The following is a 17982-nucleotide window of genomic DNA, read 5'->3' on the forward strand; positions in this document are numbered from 1 at the left end:
CCTACAGACATATAGAGGTACTGCAATATATTTAGAATGGAAGCATTCACCATATTAACAGCTGTTACCTTGATGCCATCAGCAACAGTTTTTGCATTTTGCAGCTTTTCTTCATGTTGAGAAATATCCCACAGCACAACCTACAATGAGAAATGAGTATATTATGAATTATTTCATCCTTCATATTAATACGCATTTTTTCAAATACAATTCATGGAGGTTTGGGGAAAAATAAGAAATTCACTCTCTGCACTAGAACTTATGAAGTCTTTAAAAGTATTGCCTCTTCAGTCTGATGCAATCAGTTGAAAGGCTATGCTTGTCTCAACAACAACAACAAAAAAAGAGTCTTTACAGCTTGATCTATTTATCAGTACTGCAAAGAAGCATCGTACAGTAATGGTTCAGCTATGGAATAACCAGGCATAACTTCAGTACAGGATCAGAGAATTTCTCAGACTCTGTGGCATCTGTCTCGTGACATTATGTGTTATTAGGGATGTTGAGTACATCTCTTCACCCTTATTTTTATACTGTAAGAAAATACAGAAATATCCAATTTTATTCTTAAACAGAGAATTAACACCTGTCCATTGATGCAGCCACCAGCAATGATATTTGGATCACTTGGACTGAACTGAAAGCAGTAAATGTCTTCAGGACACTCCAACATTAACTAGAAAGAAGAAAAACAAAATAGTTGAGAAATACAGTCACACTCATTGTTTGTTCTCTTGTTATTTAAACACTTGGCATATTTAAAAGTCCTGATTAAATACCTGAGGGTGGATAGGGTCAAAAAAACTCCAAAAAAGTATTACTGACTGCTGCAGCAATGATTTATCGGAAAGGTTAACTTGCTCTTCATAAGAAAGCCACACTCTTGCTGACACTGCTATAATCCCTGATTGAGAGAGAAAACAAATTTTCTCCAAAGAGACAATTCAAGTTTCAACATGCTGTTAATTATTCTAAGTGACTTATACCTTCTGAATACAGTGCAAAAAAGGAAAAAAAAACCCCAACCCAACCATGTATTTATGTTTTTCTTTTTACAGGTCAACTTTGAGGAAATTATTTTTGTTGCTTAAAATTAAGTTATTTAACAATGAGTCGTAGAACCTAAGCATCAGGATAAAATTCAACTTTTTTGCTACTACTCCCTGATGGTGTAATACTGCACCTGAAATGATGTGACAGGCATATAGCCCTGGCCACCCATCATGAAATCAAATCCTTTGTAGCTGAATTAGTTTCCTACATAGGCTGCGGTGTTGGCTATTAGTATGCTGCGCAGCTAGGACATTTATATAGAACTTAATTGTGCCTTTAAGCCTGGCTGTGTAGAGCAATAATCCATGGCAGGGAGCAGGAGGAGATCTTTAGTATGCCTCGTGATGCTCCCTGGCACTCAGCAGAGCCGCGTCCCATTGTGGCTGTAACATTCCTCACAAGTATTAGGCATGCTACGAGAACCAGCCATGGGGAGAAGAACAATGGTATGCAGAGCCACCAGAAGGACCTGGCACAGTTGCAGCCCCACTTAAATGAGCCTCATAAGGGAGAAATTTCCCTTTACTATGGTCTCCACGTACACATTACCGTGAGGGGCTTTGCATGGCCTGTCTGAACTCTACAAAGAATTTGTCTGTCTCATTTTTCACTTCGTCTCAAATCAGCAATTCGGACAGACATACTAAATCAGTTTTGATTTGTTTTTAAATTTAAAAGCTGATAATTTTATGAAAGATGCATATTTTATAGCTGTCATATAATACACGTCATTCAAGTCTCAAATCAGTATTTTAATCGCATTACCATAAATGGTTGGATGCCAGCAAATGCAGCTAATAGTTCTGTCCTTGAGATAGCGCAGATCTGTAAATGATTGGTATGCTTTCAGATAAACATCTGGCTTGCCACTAGAACTGCTTTCATCTTCTGCTAGGGCCTTCCAGTCATCAAAAAAAGCATTCATAATTTCATTTTGCTGCAATGCAATTTCCATTCTGTTTTGTGAAAAGAACAGTTAACACTTTCTGTAATCCAGATGTGACTACTCAGTAGTAGAATCACAAATATTTCTGTAAAGAGGCAGCTTTTGTTTTTACACAAAATCATGACCACAGTAGTAAAAAAAAAAAAAGAAAGTATTAATTCCTCAGTGATGCATCACTGTAAGGAAACCTTCTTCCATTTAAATATAAATAACTAATTGTACCAAGAATTTAACTCTAGTTCTGTGTGGGTCAAGTACAGTGCAATTGTCCAATTCTTGTGCAAAAAGTGTCAGTAAGCGGGACTTGTCCCATGACTCCGGGCTGTAGGACAGCACCTTTGCTCTTCTGCATAAGCCTCTGCTTGAGTGAACAGTGTTTGAAAGATCAGTTTTGCAGCTTGTTGGAAAAGATGTATCACTGTTAACTTTAACAGTTCTAATATCTATTTAAACCAACATATTTATATGGCATAGATTTCATATTAATTTTCATAGAAACAAATATTAAGTTAATATCTGTTAATATTAAAATAATAAGCAAGAGAAGAAAAAAAACAAAAAAGGATATAGAAACAAAAAAAGTATCGGTATTTGACCAGACCGATGGTCTGCTCAAACAAGAGTTCTTGCTTGTATTCTATATTATTTCAGGAAGCCTTTAATGTGGATTGCTGCAGTAATTTTACCTTAAATGCACTGATGTAAGAAATTCTTTCAGCTTCTCAGATGACAGACTCTCTTCTTTCTCTTCATTTGACAACTGTCTAGGAAAATACTGCGTGGCTGCATTTTTTGGATAGGTCCTAACCAATTGGAATAAATTTCAATGCGAGTAAGTATAGAAACAATTTCAAAGACAGAAACCCATATTCAGTTTTTCTAGAAACTCTTTGGAAAAGAGTGAAAGAAGAAAGATGCAAACAGAGCATCCAATTCTGTTCTCTTAATCAGTTTGTAACTGATTAACTCCAGAAGAGTTGAGTTAATTTACATAACTTTAGCTGAGATCAGAAACAGTGCGTAGCTTAACAAATAAGCTGATAAATATTTTCTCACACCTACCATTTTGTCTGAGTACTAGCTTCTCTTGCTTTTGGAACCATTTGTATACCCACATCTTTTTCAAGCATTTTAATACTGAAAGTTTTGTCTTGATAGGACGTGCATTCAACGTAACTGTCTTTTACGTGTGAAGCATTCTTATCAGTAAATGTAATTGGTGCACCAAACTTCCTGCGTACTCGAGAAATCATATACTTAATCTGGAAAAGAGATATTTCTGTAGTTAGCAGAGGAGAAAGTTTTTTGGAAAGTTCGTTCTGTAAAATGGCAGCATTCATATAATTGTAGAATTAGTTCTATTGATGATTTCTGTGCTGAGTTTACTTACATTTCTGCATTTTGAAATTCTGAAGTGCTCATATAAATAACCTACATATGTAATAGAAGACAGATTTGTACTTCTAAAACAAGAAGTTGCCTTTAGGTAACATTTTGGATTACTGCTAGTAGGATAAGAGAATTACATTTTCTAATTCATTCAATATGAAAACTGCACCTTTAATTAAAGGATTGATTTGCAGGAGGTCTTATGTAATACTGCATTGGACTTCCAAGACCTAACTTTTCAGCCCTTCCTTCTTAGTGCAATTCTCAACTTTGGGTGAGGTATTTCAGCTTCCTTTGCAGTGCCTAGGGAGAAAAAAGTTACCCCGAAGAGGATCCACAAAAATTTGAGTGAGGAGTTTCCTTATAGTGAGAACTAAGAAGGAAGAAGGCATGTGGCTTGAATTCTACCCACAAAGAAAGGTAGGCACTTGATTTCAGGCAGTAGAGAGGTATCGCTTTGTCTTGGATTCATAACCAGGTGCTTTTTCCCAGCACCTCCCACAGAACTGGAAAGGAATGTAGGCCGAGAAAACTTCTGAGTGGACCTTGCCAGGAAAGTAGAATACAGAATACTTGGACTGTGAATGTGGGTTAAATTTAGTGACTGTGAATTAGCTTTAGAACAATCGGACATCTTTTTAAGTATAAGCAAGATGTCCAGTTGCTGAGAACTATCAAAACTTAGTCTTCCCTGCACAGGGATTTAGGTATTGAGTAAAAATCACTGATGGACAGTGAAATTCTTGCAGATGCCCCACACATTACAAGTTAGGTGACAGCTGTGAGTGGATCTACTTTTCAGATGTATAATTTTCTCAGTATAATCTGTAGGTGTAGTTAATCAAATATGTCCTTCTGTAAAGTCAGCTTGTAATACCTGTAGTCAGTAACATTTATTCTGAGGTAGAGAGCCCTTAAAAGCGTTGCATGCTACTTAAATGCCATCCATATAATGAAACAGAGTTCACTGGGCTCCATGGAAACAGAACTAGGTCCTTAGAACGTAATTACAATGACTCAACTTGTAATCTGGCCAGGTAGTAAATTGAGCAAAAAGTGGCAGAGATGCTAATGACCAAAGATGATCAGGACTTTTGAACTCACAGCTTGAAAAGTAGATATGTCCAATGCAGTCTCACATGCTTTATTTGCAGGATTTAAAGAGAACAGAGTTGTAAAAAAAAAAAAAGGTTTCTGCAGCACTTTCAGTTTTTGTTAAAAGTTGAGCTATTTCTCTATTTCTCTCTTTTTTTTTGTTTTTGTGAAAGACCCCAAGCAAAACTAGGATTGCAACTTTGAGTTTCCTGACTTTTTCTTTTTTAAGGAACTTAAAATAAATTTGTTTTTTTTGGTATTTATTTGATTGACTAACATCTGTTGATTCTGACCTTTGTAACAGTGTCTTTAACAGATTCTTCTTCAACTTCCTTTTCGCTGCCAAGAGAAACCCAAGGTTTGTGGACAGGAGGCTTATAAGGATGGACTTCCAGAGTTTCCTCTCTATTTTCTTCTTCTTTGTCGTCGTCTTTTTCTTCTGCAGTTTCTGGAGGCTGTGACATCAAACAGTGAGAAATGGTACTTTTTCAAAAATTCGTTACTGAAATGTAAGTATGAACTAGAAACCCAGTTTTCAGTCTTTATTCACACATTCTTTACTTTTGTCTCAATGCAGTAAGTCTGGCTATACTGTGCCCCTGGGTACGATTGGGTGAGGTCCCATTCATTCATTTGTGCATTAGAATTTTCCAATAAACATTACATATTTAATATTTAACTACGCAAGAGAGACTGTTGTCTTGAAAGCAAATCACGGTTATATAGTGATTTGCTATATATAGTTATATAAAAAGAATTTATAGTGATTTTCTACATTAGGCCCTCCTGCCTGGAATTGCAATTTGCTTTTCTATTAATTGTCACTTCTCCTGATACTGGGTGACAAATTCATTTTGAAAAATTATACAATCTACCCATAAACCTCCTGCTATGATGCAATGCACAAGGGGAAATCTATGTATCTAGAGTTATTTAGAACTCAAGAACATTTTAAAGAATAATTTGAAGAATATATACATACATATTGTGAAAAATAAGTGTCATATTTCTTTGAAGATGCCCAATATATTATAATCTTTTATTCTTATGGCTTATTGAGAAACCTGGGTCTTGGCAGAGGAAACTAATGCTTATGATAAAAAGGCAGCATGGGGCTTATACTGGCCCTCTGAAGTAAAATACAAAAATTTAATTCAGTCTTTCTCAGCATAAAAGATATTTTTACAGTGATACAGGTATTTTTCCATGATCAGATTAACCTTTAAAGAAATATTCTGGCATGCCAAGCACATCAGATGCTTACGAATACAATAACGTTCCTGAAGTATATGTTTGAGACAAGATTCTGAAATATTCATGGATAGAACAATGCTGTGATATACTTGGATTTTCTTACCTTCAGAAGGTTTTCCTTGGCTTCCTCAGAAGCAACAAAGTAAAAGTTCTGTCCGTACTGGAACTTTGCATCAAAAACTACCAAGAGTTCTTCCCCAGGATATTCCTATTTTAATTAAAACAATTAGTGGAAAACTGAAAGCAAATAACATACAAAACAGACATTAGCCTGGCAAAGCTACCACTAGTGTAAATTTAGTATCTCTAGTTAATCTTGTGGTCTTAACAGAGAATTTAATGTGCTAATTGAAAAGAACAGATGGATTTTATTTTGTAGTAAAAATAAGTCTGGGACAAAACTAATCTTTTCATACAGAGAATTAAACAGAAAAGAAACTGTTTTAATGATTCTCAATAAATAGGCCATGAATTAGGGGAGGGAAGCCAAAATATGTGAAGCTCTGCCAGTTCACAGAATCAAAACTAATAATATTTACGTTACATTTAGCATATTTTCAATCTGAAGTTAGTGTAAAAAAAAAAAAGTGCATGGTGAGCCATGAGAAACTTTGAATTGACAGTGGTCCATGACCTATAGCCTTTGGATATTACAGCATTAGTGTATTTACACAGAGTCAAACAAGGACAGACCTTATTATTAAAAGAATATGTACTCAGAGAGCATGAAGTCTTAAAGTGAGAACGAAATAAGCTACGTACTAGGACAACTTTTTTGACAGGGTGGAAGTCAGAAATTGTAGCTCTTGTTTTCAGATCCTGAATGATGTCCTCTTTTTTAATAAGTTTGAAACAATTTTCTTCCGTGACATCTTCATCAACTCGGCAATTAAAAATTTCTTGCGTCTTTGTAGTGAAAACTAAAGGAAAGATTTCTGGGTGGCCTATGAAAGAAAAGCAAAATTGCTTGATAAACAAATTCAGAGTGTTGCTTAAACATAAACGTATACTTTAATAACTCTGCGTCTTTACCGTTTCCTAGCAGAATGCCTCTGAATCTCTCAGCTTAGTTTTTGGTATGTTGGAAGGCATGGAATACAAATTATATGACATTTTGTTAATCTTGGAAAAGACTCTACCTAACATTTCCTACATAATGAATATGTTATTCCTAGTATGAGGGGTTTTTTCCCCTCTCAATCAACAGGTGATTAAGAGCTTTAGTGAAGAGTCATTAATGAACTGCTTTTAATCCATTAAGGACACAACTGCATGGCTTTGATTTAAGAGAGCCCTTGAATAAATATACTCTAGTCCTTCCCTGTAGAGCAGTGCCATGTTAAGCCAATGTTTAATCTAGATGAGGCTTCAATACCCTCCCAAAGAAGGATGCTTTTCTGATTTTGGACTTTCATCTTCCTCTCATCGAGTTCAGAGTGCAGTTGAGTCTATTTCTCACTAAGCGAGTGAGACTAAAGCAAGGTCACTAAGATTCAAGCCAGATATTTATTTTCAGCTTTGCTGGAGAATATATAGCTGTTGTTTTCTACACACTTGACCTCTGTTAGGTTCATTCATGTTAATTCAGAACAAGCTATTTCTTATCCTAGCTCCAGCAGTTATCTTCGTTGGTTTTAGTGAGGCGGGGTGCAGTTAGGTGACGCGCCAACTGTGCTTTGCAAACACTCAATCTGAAGATAATATACAGTGCTTCTTGTTAAGTGTGTGTCAGCTGTATGTACGTAACACTGGTCCTTCCCATATTACATGTTCTGCCTTCCAGCTTACATGACAGCTATAAGTGATTAAGATCACTATAGGCCCAGCTAGTTGAATCCTGCTGCCTAAGAGACTCTCTTCTTCCTTTGCAATACTGCCGTGCTAGCAGACTCATGCTCTGTCTCCGCTGCCACAGTAAGAGCATTCTTCTTCATGATGGCCATTATACTTCTGTGTGAGAAGGCTCGCAGATGTTCGCTTTGAATGTTCATCTTTTTGATAAACTGGAAAGTGTAAAAGATTTAGGGACGTGTATACATGGGATTTTTATCTCCTGAAATGGGCTGGCTTTTGTAATAATAGCTGATACTTTCTATCATCTTTGTTTCATTCTCTTTTCTTTGTTTGAGTTATTTAATATTTTATCTTAATTCCCAGCACCTGTGGTATTTTTCTCTTTGCGTATGCCTTAAATTGAAGTTGATATATCTAAAATTATGATATTGACCAGCTGGCTCAGCATGTTTTGAGAAGCCATCTCTAACCTAAGCCAACAAGGACTGACAAAACGGTAAATCCTCCTTAATCTCTATCATTCAGGAAGCTAAATCTCTGCATAAGCCTATCACATAATACATAATGTTTGATGAATCTGACATTTATCCTTTAAAATCTTCCAGTGCTGCTCCTCCGCTGCATCCGCTCTGCTGTAGTCATCCGCTAAAATTAATGACATGCGTGATGCTTCTGGTACACCCTGCACTATACCAAGCATGATTTACTTAGCGTTCACTAGTCATTTTGTAGCATACACAATCCATTTGTAGCATGCACAGTCCGTTAGTTCACTTCCTTCACAAGTTGTAGTCAGTATTGCATGACTTTCCTTCTTGATATCTCAGCGATTTCCAGGATTTCTGTGTGAATGCTTCCAAACAATACAAAATCGTAGGGATGTTGCTTGGGAAAGACCTCTGAAAGTCACCTGGTCCAAACTCACTGTCGGTAACACCAGGCTAAGTCAGGTCTTGTTTATCTTCTGGGGTCCCTGTGCTTGCCTTTTTGACCTCTACTTTCTGCAGCTAATGAGGCCAACACCTAGATTCTTCTTTTGCTTATCGATTTGGCTATGAGACCAGGCTCAGAAAAAGTGTTTATTCCAGAGTGATTTGAAACATTTAATCCTTTTGAGGAACTGCAAAAGTTGATCTGCAGGACTCCCAGGTCACCCTAGCCAAGGGCATGAGGCCTCATTAGGATGTCATTAGGAAGCAGACTCAAACCCTAGTACAAACTGCAACACTACAGATATATTTTACATTTTGATATATTGGAGCAAAAAAATTAGACCTCCTTTTGCAAATTAAATTTCATAGGATAGAAAGAGGATAGAAACTTAGAGCTGTGCACCAAAACAGAATGCAATTTCCATCCTCTGCTGTACACAGCTGGCTCACAGGACAGAATGGACAGGAGAGCAAAGGAACAAGGAATTTGTACATATCGCAGTCCTGAGTTGGTTACGTGGCTAGTGCAATTAGGAGGGCTAGAACATACAGAAAATTTATAAACATAATTTGCTGATTCTTATGTAATTTTTTTCAGAAGATTATTCCCATGGCTCAAATAAATTAAACCCGAACAATTAGATCTTTTTTTTTTTTTTTGATACATCAAAAATCCTAACCAGGAGTAACTGTTGTTTATTCAAGAAGCTCGTATGATGTTATTTTTTAAAATGGTAAATCATGCATACAGCCTTGTCCACAAATGCTAATGCTAAAAAAATCCTTTGAAAGAGATGTGGGTTTCAATGTCAAATGAAACAATACAAGCATGCATTAAAGTTAAGCAAAAATACAACAGACATCACTACAAGAGGGAGCAGAGTAGGACAGATAGTCTAAGTGGATTTTCTTCAATGCTCTATTGCTCTAAGTCCAAGTTAAAAACAAAGTAATGAACAGAATTAAAATATGTACATCTTTTAGTCTAAAGGACTAAAATTCTATGTTACAGAATGCTATATTGTAACAGATTCTATACATATCAGCTATCCTTATAACATAAGGAGCTGATACTGGAATTCATACTATTATGAACATTTTTATTGAATGGTCTTTTCCAGTAAGAAGTGTGTAGCATCTAATCAGAGGCTTTGCATTGTTTTTCTAATAGTAAATCGTACTCTCATCATTTGTAACAGTCAACAGCTCCTAGTGCTATGAGAACTTCACAAAGGACCAAAGAAGCTCTAAGAGAAGTAAAGAACACTTGCAGGTCTTACACTAAGGAGATACCATGCGTACAGTTTAAATCCTGCACGGACAGTGTCTGCATATAGTAGCATTATTTCCCTGCTTTTAGCAACAGGTTCCCAGCAATAGTTTAGATATTACAGCTCTAACCTTACGTGCCACTAGGTGGAGGTAAAATCATCTCTTACTGACAAAAATAAGTCCCTCCAGGAACACTGAAAATAGTTTTTTTTTAAAGTAACACCTTCATCATCTGAGGGCTCATTTATTGTCCATCTTCATTAATTGCATCTTAGCCATTTTGGTGATGCTAATCAGAGTGCAATTTTCACTTCCACCCGTGTGCTCATAGGATTATATAGGAAGACAAGTGATTTATGATTTCTTTAAAAATTACCTAGTTCGTATATTCCTAGTTTGCCACATTGTTTTAGCTTTTAGCAATAAAAGCTGTACTGTTAAAAGCCAATTAAGAAGATAACCCTTTGGGCTGTTCCTGTAAACCATACATAAATTTTACATTGACAGCAGTTTAAGTTATATCTGAGGAAGAATTGCACAAATCAGGTCAGAAGAAAAATCCAACCAGAAATGTGAAAAAAACATTAAAACATTATTTGGTGTTTAAGAAAAAAGAATATATTTCAATTCAGGTAATTCCATATTTTAGCTCTTAACTATGGCCACACTTAAAACTGCACTTTTCTTGCACATAAGCCAAAAGAAATGCTTGATATCTTGTGACTTTTAAATGGCAGATTTTTTTTCCCCTACAAAGCAAAAGATGTTAATCAACGTCTATTGATATCTATGATTAAAAAACACAAGTGATATGCTAAAATCATCTTATCACCAGATTTAATAATGATTTGACAAAGATCAAAGATTAAAAAATGATTAAAATATTTCAAGTTTTTCTTTCAATTGCTTAACTATTACTAAATGCAAACGTTTTGCACCCTATAATTCTGTTGTGATGCTTTTTATTTCCCTTGATCCCAGCTCCTCTCAACCCAAGACAAAAACACCTTCTACAAACCCATACCTGTTTCAGCATTCCTTGCTGCACTGCCTGCTACTCAGAGAGTGGTACTGTAATCACTACTGTAATAGCTGCATTTCTTCATAGTTTCTAATTTTTCTCATTCATAAAAAACTCTTTCCTTTTCATTCCCTGGCATTAGTAACATTGATGCTTCAAAATGCTTAAACTATTCCAAAACTATTACTTTAAAGCCCAGTCATCATAGCACTTACCTATACCAACCATAGAAAGATCAACTTCATCTTTTTTACCTGAAATATAACGACATGATGTTATCAGTAATTTGTCTTCCTAACAAAGTAACTGTAAATATACTGTCCTTCCTTGTTAGGGCAGTATTTAAAATATCTCTCTCTATTTAAAACTACACTGTGAAGAGGGAACAAAAAGTAATTTCTATTCAGTTCAAATTTAACACAAGAACTGAGTGAAGCCTTTTAAAATAGGTCTGTATCCTAAGGAGATGTTAGCATATTTTGAAACGATGGAGATTTAAAACTCATTGTTATTTTGAGCAGGTGGTCTGCATAAGAGAGAAGCCGTAAGAAATCTGTCATCTTGCAGTTCACGCTGCAGTTTCCATGGTTGAAAACTGCACTGACTGCTACCTGATAGCACCTGCTTGGGGCAGCGACCATGCAAATCGTGTCATGGGAAGAGGAGGTAAATGGGCAAGGCTCGCTAGCGTCAGACAGTAGCAGAACTGGGAGGTGTGCAGGTAGGAGCAGACGTTAGTCCCCTCTGACAGTGCTGAGGTGGGCAGGCTTGCTTTGGGTGGCAGGGTGCTGCAGAAGCCGGGCTTTCTTCAGCTCCTGAGAGAGGGTCTGCAAACCTCACGGCGAGGTAGGACAGGAAGAGATGAGCACTGGTGTGCAGAATATTCTCTGCAGCACAACAGCTATTAATCACCTGGGAGGGAAAAGGTGATTAAAAGGCGAAAACAACTTCAGGAAGGTGGCTGTCATGGCAGAAAAAAAATCCATGAAACAAACCAAATAAAACCCAAGCAAGAGTACATTCCCACCTTTTCTGAGAACGTGCATGGATCACTGGAAAAAAATATTTGTATATAGCAAAGGCTTGTTAGCCTTACACTTCATTAACTATACACTTCATAAATGACACAAGTGAGATAGTATCTCAGCACATCTCAGGAAAAAACGCAATAAAATGCAGTGCAAAATTAAATTGTGAGACTTTGGTATATTTTCAAGCTGTATAATTGTACCTTTACAGTGTGATCCTGAGCACCTGAACTCCTGTTTCTTGGGGGCACGTCTCTCTGCCTGATGCTCTCTCCCTAGGCTGTTAGCTTGTGTGAATCTCCCCACTTTATATATATTAAGCCTCCCAATTTCCCATTCAATACTGTTGTTATGACACCACAAACTATTAAATCTAAACTACCAAGACAAAGCGTAAATATTGCAATGGAGATTTGTTATGTTCCATATATAGGTTACAAAACCATAATCAGAATTGTAGATCTCTGTTATTTATATAAAATAGCATGTTCTAATTTCTCTCATGTTTACTTAAATGCATGGACCCAAAATAATTAAGGTAGCTGTCACGTGAGACCAGATTACTGCTTGTTTCATTGCTGCTGTACCTTACATACCAAGCTGTGTTCGTTTTCCTTTTGAGGATTTCTTAGCTTTGTTTTCACCTTTCTGTTTCTTTGCTGAGGTTTTTGGACTTTTCAAGGAGGACTTGCCGGATATGAGATTTTCTGACATTTTTTCAGATTTCTCTAGAGAAAAATACATACCATCAATAAACTTTAAACAGACAACGGAATGCGCCATGTATGAGTGAAAATTTGGTCCGTGAATTTATGTGGTTTGTCATTATAGTAAGATTTTCATACGCAGCCAAAGGTATGTTCCATAATTTTAAATCATAAACTCTATTTTGATACGATATGTAATAGATGGAAATACTTCTTCCGTCCAGGGTGATTAAGTATGGAAACCGATTATCCAAAACAGTGAAAGGTTAAATTAGGATAGGGGTTTCCCTTACAGAAAGCTAAGGACCTGAGCTACAGTGGGAAGAGCACAGGTGAACGTTCTCCAGTTGTAAATATTTGTCCCAGTGTCCTTAAGTGCCAGTCGTTACTCAGCTGCACAAAGCAGTTCTGTGCTTTTCTATTCCCAGTGCATTTTTCAGTGTAGCTCTGTGGAGGACAAACTTGGAAAGAAGTTGTACGCATAATGACATGTTGTACGCGTAATGACACGTAGCAACCACACAGCTGGAGTCGATACTGTACAGAAGGCTACTCTCGTTTCATTTGCTCTCCTTCTTCCCAACATCTAGAGTAAGAATGAGAACAGCGGCGTAGAAAAGGCTCAGTTCCTTTGCGAAGAAGGCAAGGCAATGCAGCCTGCCCACTCTACAAACCGGACAGCACCATCGTGTGGACGGTGCACACATAGCAGCCGCTAGCACTAAATCCGGATGGTCCCCGTTCTGTTAGAAGTGTTGAAAATGGTTTGATGTTATTATTGAACAGCTAGAGGCATTCAGCTGGGATAAGGACAATGGGACTCTCAGTTTGTGTCCTCCCTCTTCCATATTCCCGCTTTTTTTTAAGACTGTAAACTGAGCGGGAGAGGAACCATTTTTTAAAAGTCTACAAAACGTCTACAGTATTTGGATGCTGTTATAATTCTAACGTTAATAAGAGGAAAGCAGATGCACTTACAGGACAGAAAGAGACGGCACCTTCAAGAACTGTGTCATAACTATTTCTGATGAACTCTTACAGGAGCGACAGCCTGTCTGCCTGCACGTGTGAACAGCCCATTTACTGTCAAGATGCTTAAGGTGAAAAGGTGAGTTTATAAAATAAACGTTCTGCCTTGAGACTTTCCCCACGAAAGGCCTAAAATAGTGCGAGTGTTAAACACGCCGTGGCCTGTGCATTTGCAATTTCAGCGGTCATCCTGGCTGTGGGATGGTCTTTCATTCCCAGACTGAGAAACAGTGTTTTTCTGTTTTGTAACACAGTTCTCAAATACTCCAGCAGCAAGCAATATAATTTTAGGTTCCGATCTGAATTTTAGTCTGGAGATGGCTACCGGTGGCATGATATAGGCCATGGATTATAGCCTGGTGGTATAGCCTGGGTTTGGGATCTATGTTAACTTCCCATGAATTCAAGGTAAATTTTACTGTTGACTTTAATGGGAACAGTCTCTGACACTCTTATTACAGTTACGCGTTTTTCTTTTTCACTCCAATCAAAATAGAAAAATATACTCTATAAATCCTCAGGCTCTTTTCTCTATCATGCTGGATCTTGCAGATCCCAGGTGACAAGCTGCATCCATGGGATGTTAGTGCACTTCTCTCTTGTTTGATCGTTATGGCAAATACAGCCCCCTTCATTAATCCATCTGAAGAACCATAGCAATTTAATCTTCTGCTTTTTCCAAAAAGCAATGATAATACCAATGCAAAACAGATTAATGTTTCAGAATTCTGAATCTTTTGCCTCTCAAGGGATGATGTTTTTGGAAGATTAAAAAAACCCACGTCACGTATAATGAATGTAAGGAGAAAATTAGGAGGTTTTTCTGCCCTCATTCTCACAGTCTTTGTGTCAAATACAAGACTACAAACACTGACAATATATTTATGCCTAACATTCAATATATTTTCCCAGTTAATCTTTCAAAGGAGCCTCTACACTGAACAATATGCTTAGTTTATAGTTCTGAAACACTTAGGGCTACCTAACTTAGAGTGCATGTTGGTTAAGAGGCTAATTTTCCCTTTTTTTTTTTTAAAAAAAGCACAAAACTATTTCTTATCCATCTCCTTGTATATTTTATATAAAAAAATTGTGACCCATTTTATAAATGGATTCTGTGACTACTCTAATTTGAAACCAACCTTGATGGATAAAAGAGACAGCCCTCCAGGATAGGAGGAGAGGCCAGATGTTTTGGAAATTAGTTGAAGGACAATATGAACCATGTCGTTTATTACAGTCACGTTGTCTTACTTCACCATTTCCTAATTATACACTGAAACAAAGCCAGTTTGGAAATTTTGAGTTCTTTCTTCCGAGTAACCTAAACCCTAAGTCACATGAATAGAGGAAACACTGAGAGGGCTGAGATAAGTCACATGCCTATGTTTAGTACAGTAACTTGCAAGTAAAAACATCCCTTTTTCTTCGACTGACTTCAAGTATATTGAAGTTTTTATAGTTGGGTTTTTTTTAACCTATAAAAACAGTTAAAACTTTTGAAAATTGTCTCCCAGCAATGCAGTTCCTCCTCCTTTACTGAAAGAATCGGGTGTAGAGGTACCCACAGCACTGTACAGGTAAGGGCAGTGCTGGTGAAGGCAGTGTCGGTGACTGAGTGTACGTATATGCATATGTTAAAACAAAAAATATCCCCGTTTAAGGGTTGTAAATGAATACAGCAAACAATAGGACTGTTCGTGGTTCCATCTGTGATGCACAGAAGCTCACCAACTGGAAAGCAGATAGAAAAGTACAAAGTAATTATCTCCTTTTACAATATCCCTAATACCGTATCTCCTCCGCCCATTTGTCATCCTGTGAGCGTATGATTGTCAGCGGTTGGGAAACATGTAAGGCCTCCAAAGAAAGCAAAGGCAGAACTTGTAAAAACTTCTCTGGAAGCGTAATCATGCCCATAGCCATTTACAAAGTGTGTATGCAAAGTTGTTTTTTTACACAGGATTACACTACCAACCCCCAGGTGATCCCTGCAGGAAACCAACACGCGCTGAGAACTTTGAAATAGGCGCTGAAGAGCAATCTTTGGCACCCCTCCTCTTCCAAAAAAGAAATAAAGGAACAGAAATCCTAATGGTTCTTAATGTGTAAGATAAAAGCTAGTATTTTCGGAAGTTACCTCTTACCTCAGGGGCTAGGTTTTTTTCACTCCCTAAGTGTTTACACAAAGTACCAAATCCTATCAAGAAAACCATGAAAAAAAATGGTGTCTGTATTAGGGGACTGTCTGAAAATATGACAAAAAAGATAATTTCTTTAATCTCTGGTTCATTCCTATCCTCTCAGGGATATTTCTATATTGCTTATTTAGAAAGGACTCTAATACGCGTATTTGTCCAGAAATATACAAATGTATTATGCCTTTCCGTTAATGCTTATATACATTCATGATTCTATGATTGAGGAGAGGTGGGAAATCACATTAAATTTTTAAAATTATGTTAATTTAAAGAGTGCAAAACCTACGAAAAGGAATAGCTCTTGAAAACCAATTGTCATAAACATTGCCATATATTTTATTTTTTTAAAGTAGGTAATGTATTATATTAAAACTTCATTAAATACGTTCAGTCTAATTTTTCAGCAATTTTTCAGTGGAACACACAGTTTCACATTATTTAATTGCTAAAGCCCAAGTAAATATTTGACAACTTTGACATTTTGTAGCCCAGTTTATTTATAGATGGCTGTAATATTTTGAACATTAGGCTCAAGAGAAAAAATAAGATCAGAGCGTTCTCCTAATCATTTAATGTACTGAAACATTTACAGTTATAAAACAAATCCGTGAAGTTGCTAGGTACTGCAAAAGGGGAAAGTTAATTAGCTATCAGTACTACAAACGATGCTGTCTGAATTGAGGACATGGAATGATTCATTAGTTGCCTAATTGAACGATTTAAGGTCAAGCCTGTGTGCATTACTGATTTAGCACTGTAATTAACTGCAATTTGGAATGACAGAAGAATTGAGTGCGCTTCCATTTAACAAAAGCACTACAAGGAAATTATCAAAAACGTGCTACTTGCTTTTTTGTTGTTGTCTCACTATCAAGCTAAAAACCACATTTCTGTCTGTAAACATTTAGGAACTTGTTAAAAATACCATCTTGAGAATGACCTGATCTCTCCAGAAATTCATATACAATGTTCCCTTTAATTAAATTTATTCTACTTTGTTCTATACAAAGAGCAAATAATACAAACACCTAAAGTTTGTGTTATTGATAATGCTTGTGCATATTTGGACACAACTTCATTGTAGAAGTTGTAGGGAGTAAAGCCAAAGTTTTGGCAACTGCCAAATCATTTCAGCATACAAATAGTTCTATTTGAATGTACCTGATTTCGCACATACAACTTTTCATTAAATCAGGCCTACTTGAACCAGGTGTAGATTTTGTTATTTGATAGAAACCAGTAGAGGTAGTTACAGGCTCTGGGATGATAAGTATAATACATGTAAAATTAGGTTAAGAATTAATAAGAAAGGCATAGAGAACAAAATGGAAATCTTCATTAAAACATTGGGTAATACTGTGTTCTGTTTCTCTCCTTTCTTCCATTCAGAAAGAAATAGAATAGAATTAGAAAAGGTCTAACGTGGATGATTGAAGATATGGAACTCGTCTTGTACTAGGAATAAACTAGGATTCTTTTTAGCCTGGACTGAAGAGGATGTGATAGAAGTCAATAAAATCATGAGAGGCATGGAGAAAGTGACCAGGGGATGATTATTCACGGTCTTTCGTAATACAAGATCTAGCTGGCATCACATGAGCTTACCAAGGGACAGACTGAAAACAAGCAAAAGGAGTACAGAAGTATTTCATTGCACAATAGGTAGCTGAATTACGAAGCATACTGCCTGTGGACAGGAAAGCTGCCAAAAGTGCACAGTTTCAAGAAGTTAACAGGGCAAATTGACAGATGAAAAATTGAGGGCTGCTAATTGCAATGCGGCAAATTGTTAATAATTTTAGTAAGTATGATATTTAAGTTGTCATAACATGATCCTGTCAGGAAGCAAACAGTAGCATATGTTGCCTTGTTATGACTTTTGAACCAGAAATGTTACATGTAAAGATTTACACTAGGTAAGACTTTATCCCCCTTTTTTTTTTTTAAGCAAAGGTAAGACAAATAATCATCTCATCTTTGAAACGTGAGAGCTGGGTTGCCGGAACAAAACCCCGTACTGAGACCGGGAACGGGACGGGGCTGAATTTGCAGGTCGCTTGCAGAGGCAGAGGGGTCCTGCCGGCGGGGCTGAGGCGGCTTCGCTCCACGTTGAGGGGAGGGTTTCCCGCCGCCCGGCTCTGCTCGCTAGCCCCCCCCCTCCAGCCTTTGGCACAGCCACCCTCGAGGGCCGGCCGGCCCTTCCCCTCCCGCAGGCCGGGGGGCAGAGGAAGGCGCTGAGCCCGCTGGCAGGTTACGCGGTG

General features: G+C 37.2%; 1 protein-coding gene across 1 annotated transcript in view; it reads right to left on the minus strand.

The window, feature by feature from the left end:
• WDR63 (WD repeat domain 63) overlaps positions 1 to 12498 on the minus strand; it is a 23931-nt gene extending 11433 nt beyond the window's left edge. The window contains exons 1-11 of the mRNA XM_009333892.1: positions 12381 to 12498; positions 10972 to 11010; positions 6500 to 6681; positions 5841 to 5945; positions 4777 to 4938; positions 3062 to 3261; positions 2686 to 2802; positions 1819 to 2009; positions 780 to 904; positions 587 to 676; positions 6 to 140 (exon numbers count right to left, since the gene is read on the minus strand). Coding sequence (XP_009332167.1) covers positions 6 to 140; positions 587 to 676; positions 780 to 904; positions 1819 to 2009; positions 2686 to 2802; positions 3062 to 3261; positions 4777 to 4938; positions 5841 to 5945; positions 6500 to 6681; positions 10972 to 11010; positions 12381 to 12498 — 1464 coding nt within the window. The remainder of the gene's footprint in view (positions 1 to 5; positions 141 to 586; positions 677 to 779; positions 905 to 1818; positions 2010 to 2685; positions 2803 to 3061; positions 3262 to 4776; positions 4939 to 5840; positions 5946 to 6499; positions 6682 to 10971; positions 11011 to 12380) is intronic.
• Positions 12499 to 17982: the final 5484 nt, after the last annotated feature.

Source organism: Pygoscelis adeliae, unplaced genomic scaffold (genome assembly GCF_000699105.1).
Source record: "Pygoscelis adeliae isolate BGI_AS28 unplaced genomic scaffold, ASM69910v1 Scaffold10, whole genome shotgun sequence".
In the NCBI taxonomy this organism is placed as follows: domain Eukaryota; kingdom Metazoa; phylum Chordata; class Aves; order Sphenisciformes; family Spheniscidae; genus Pygoscelis; species Pygoscelis adeliae.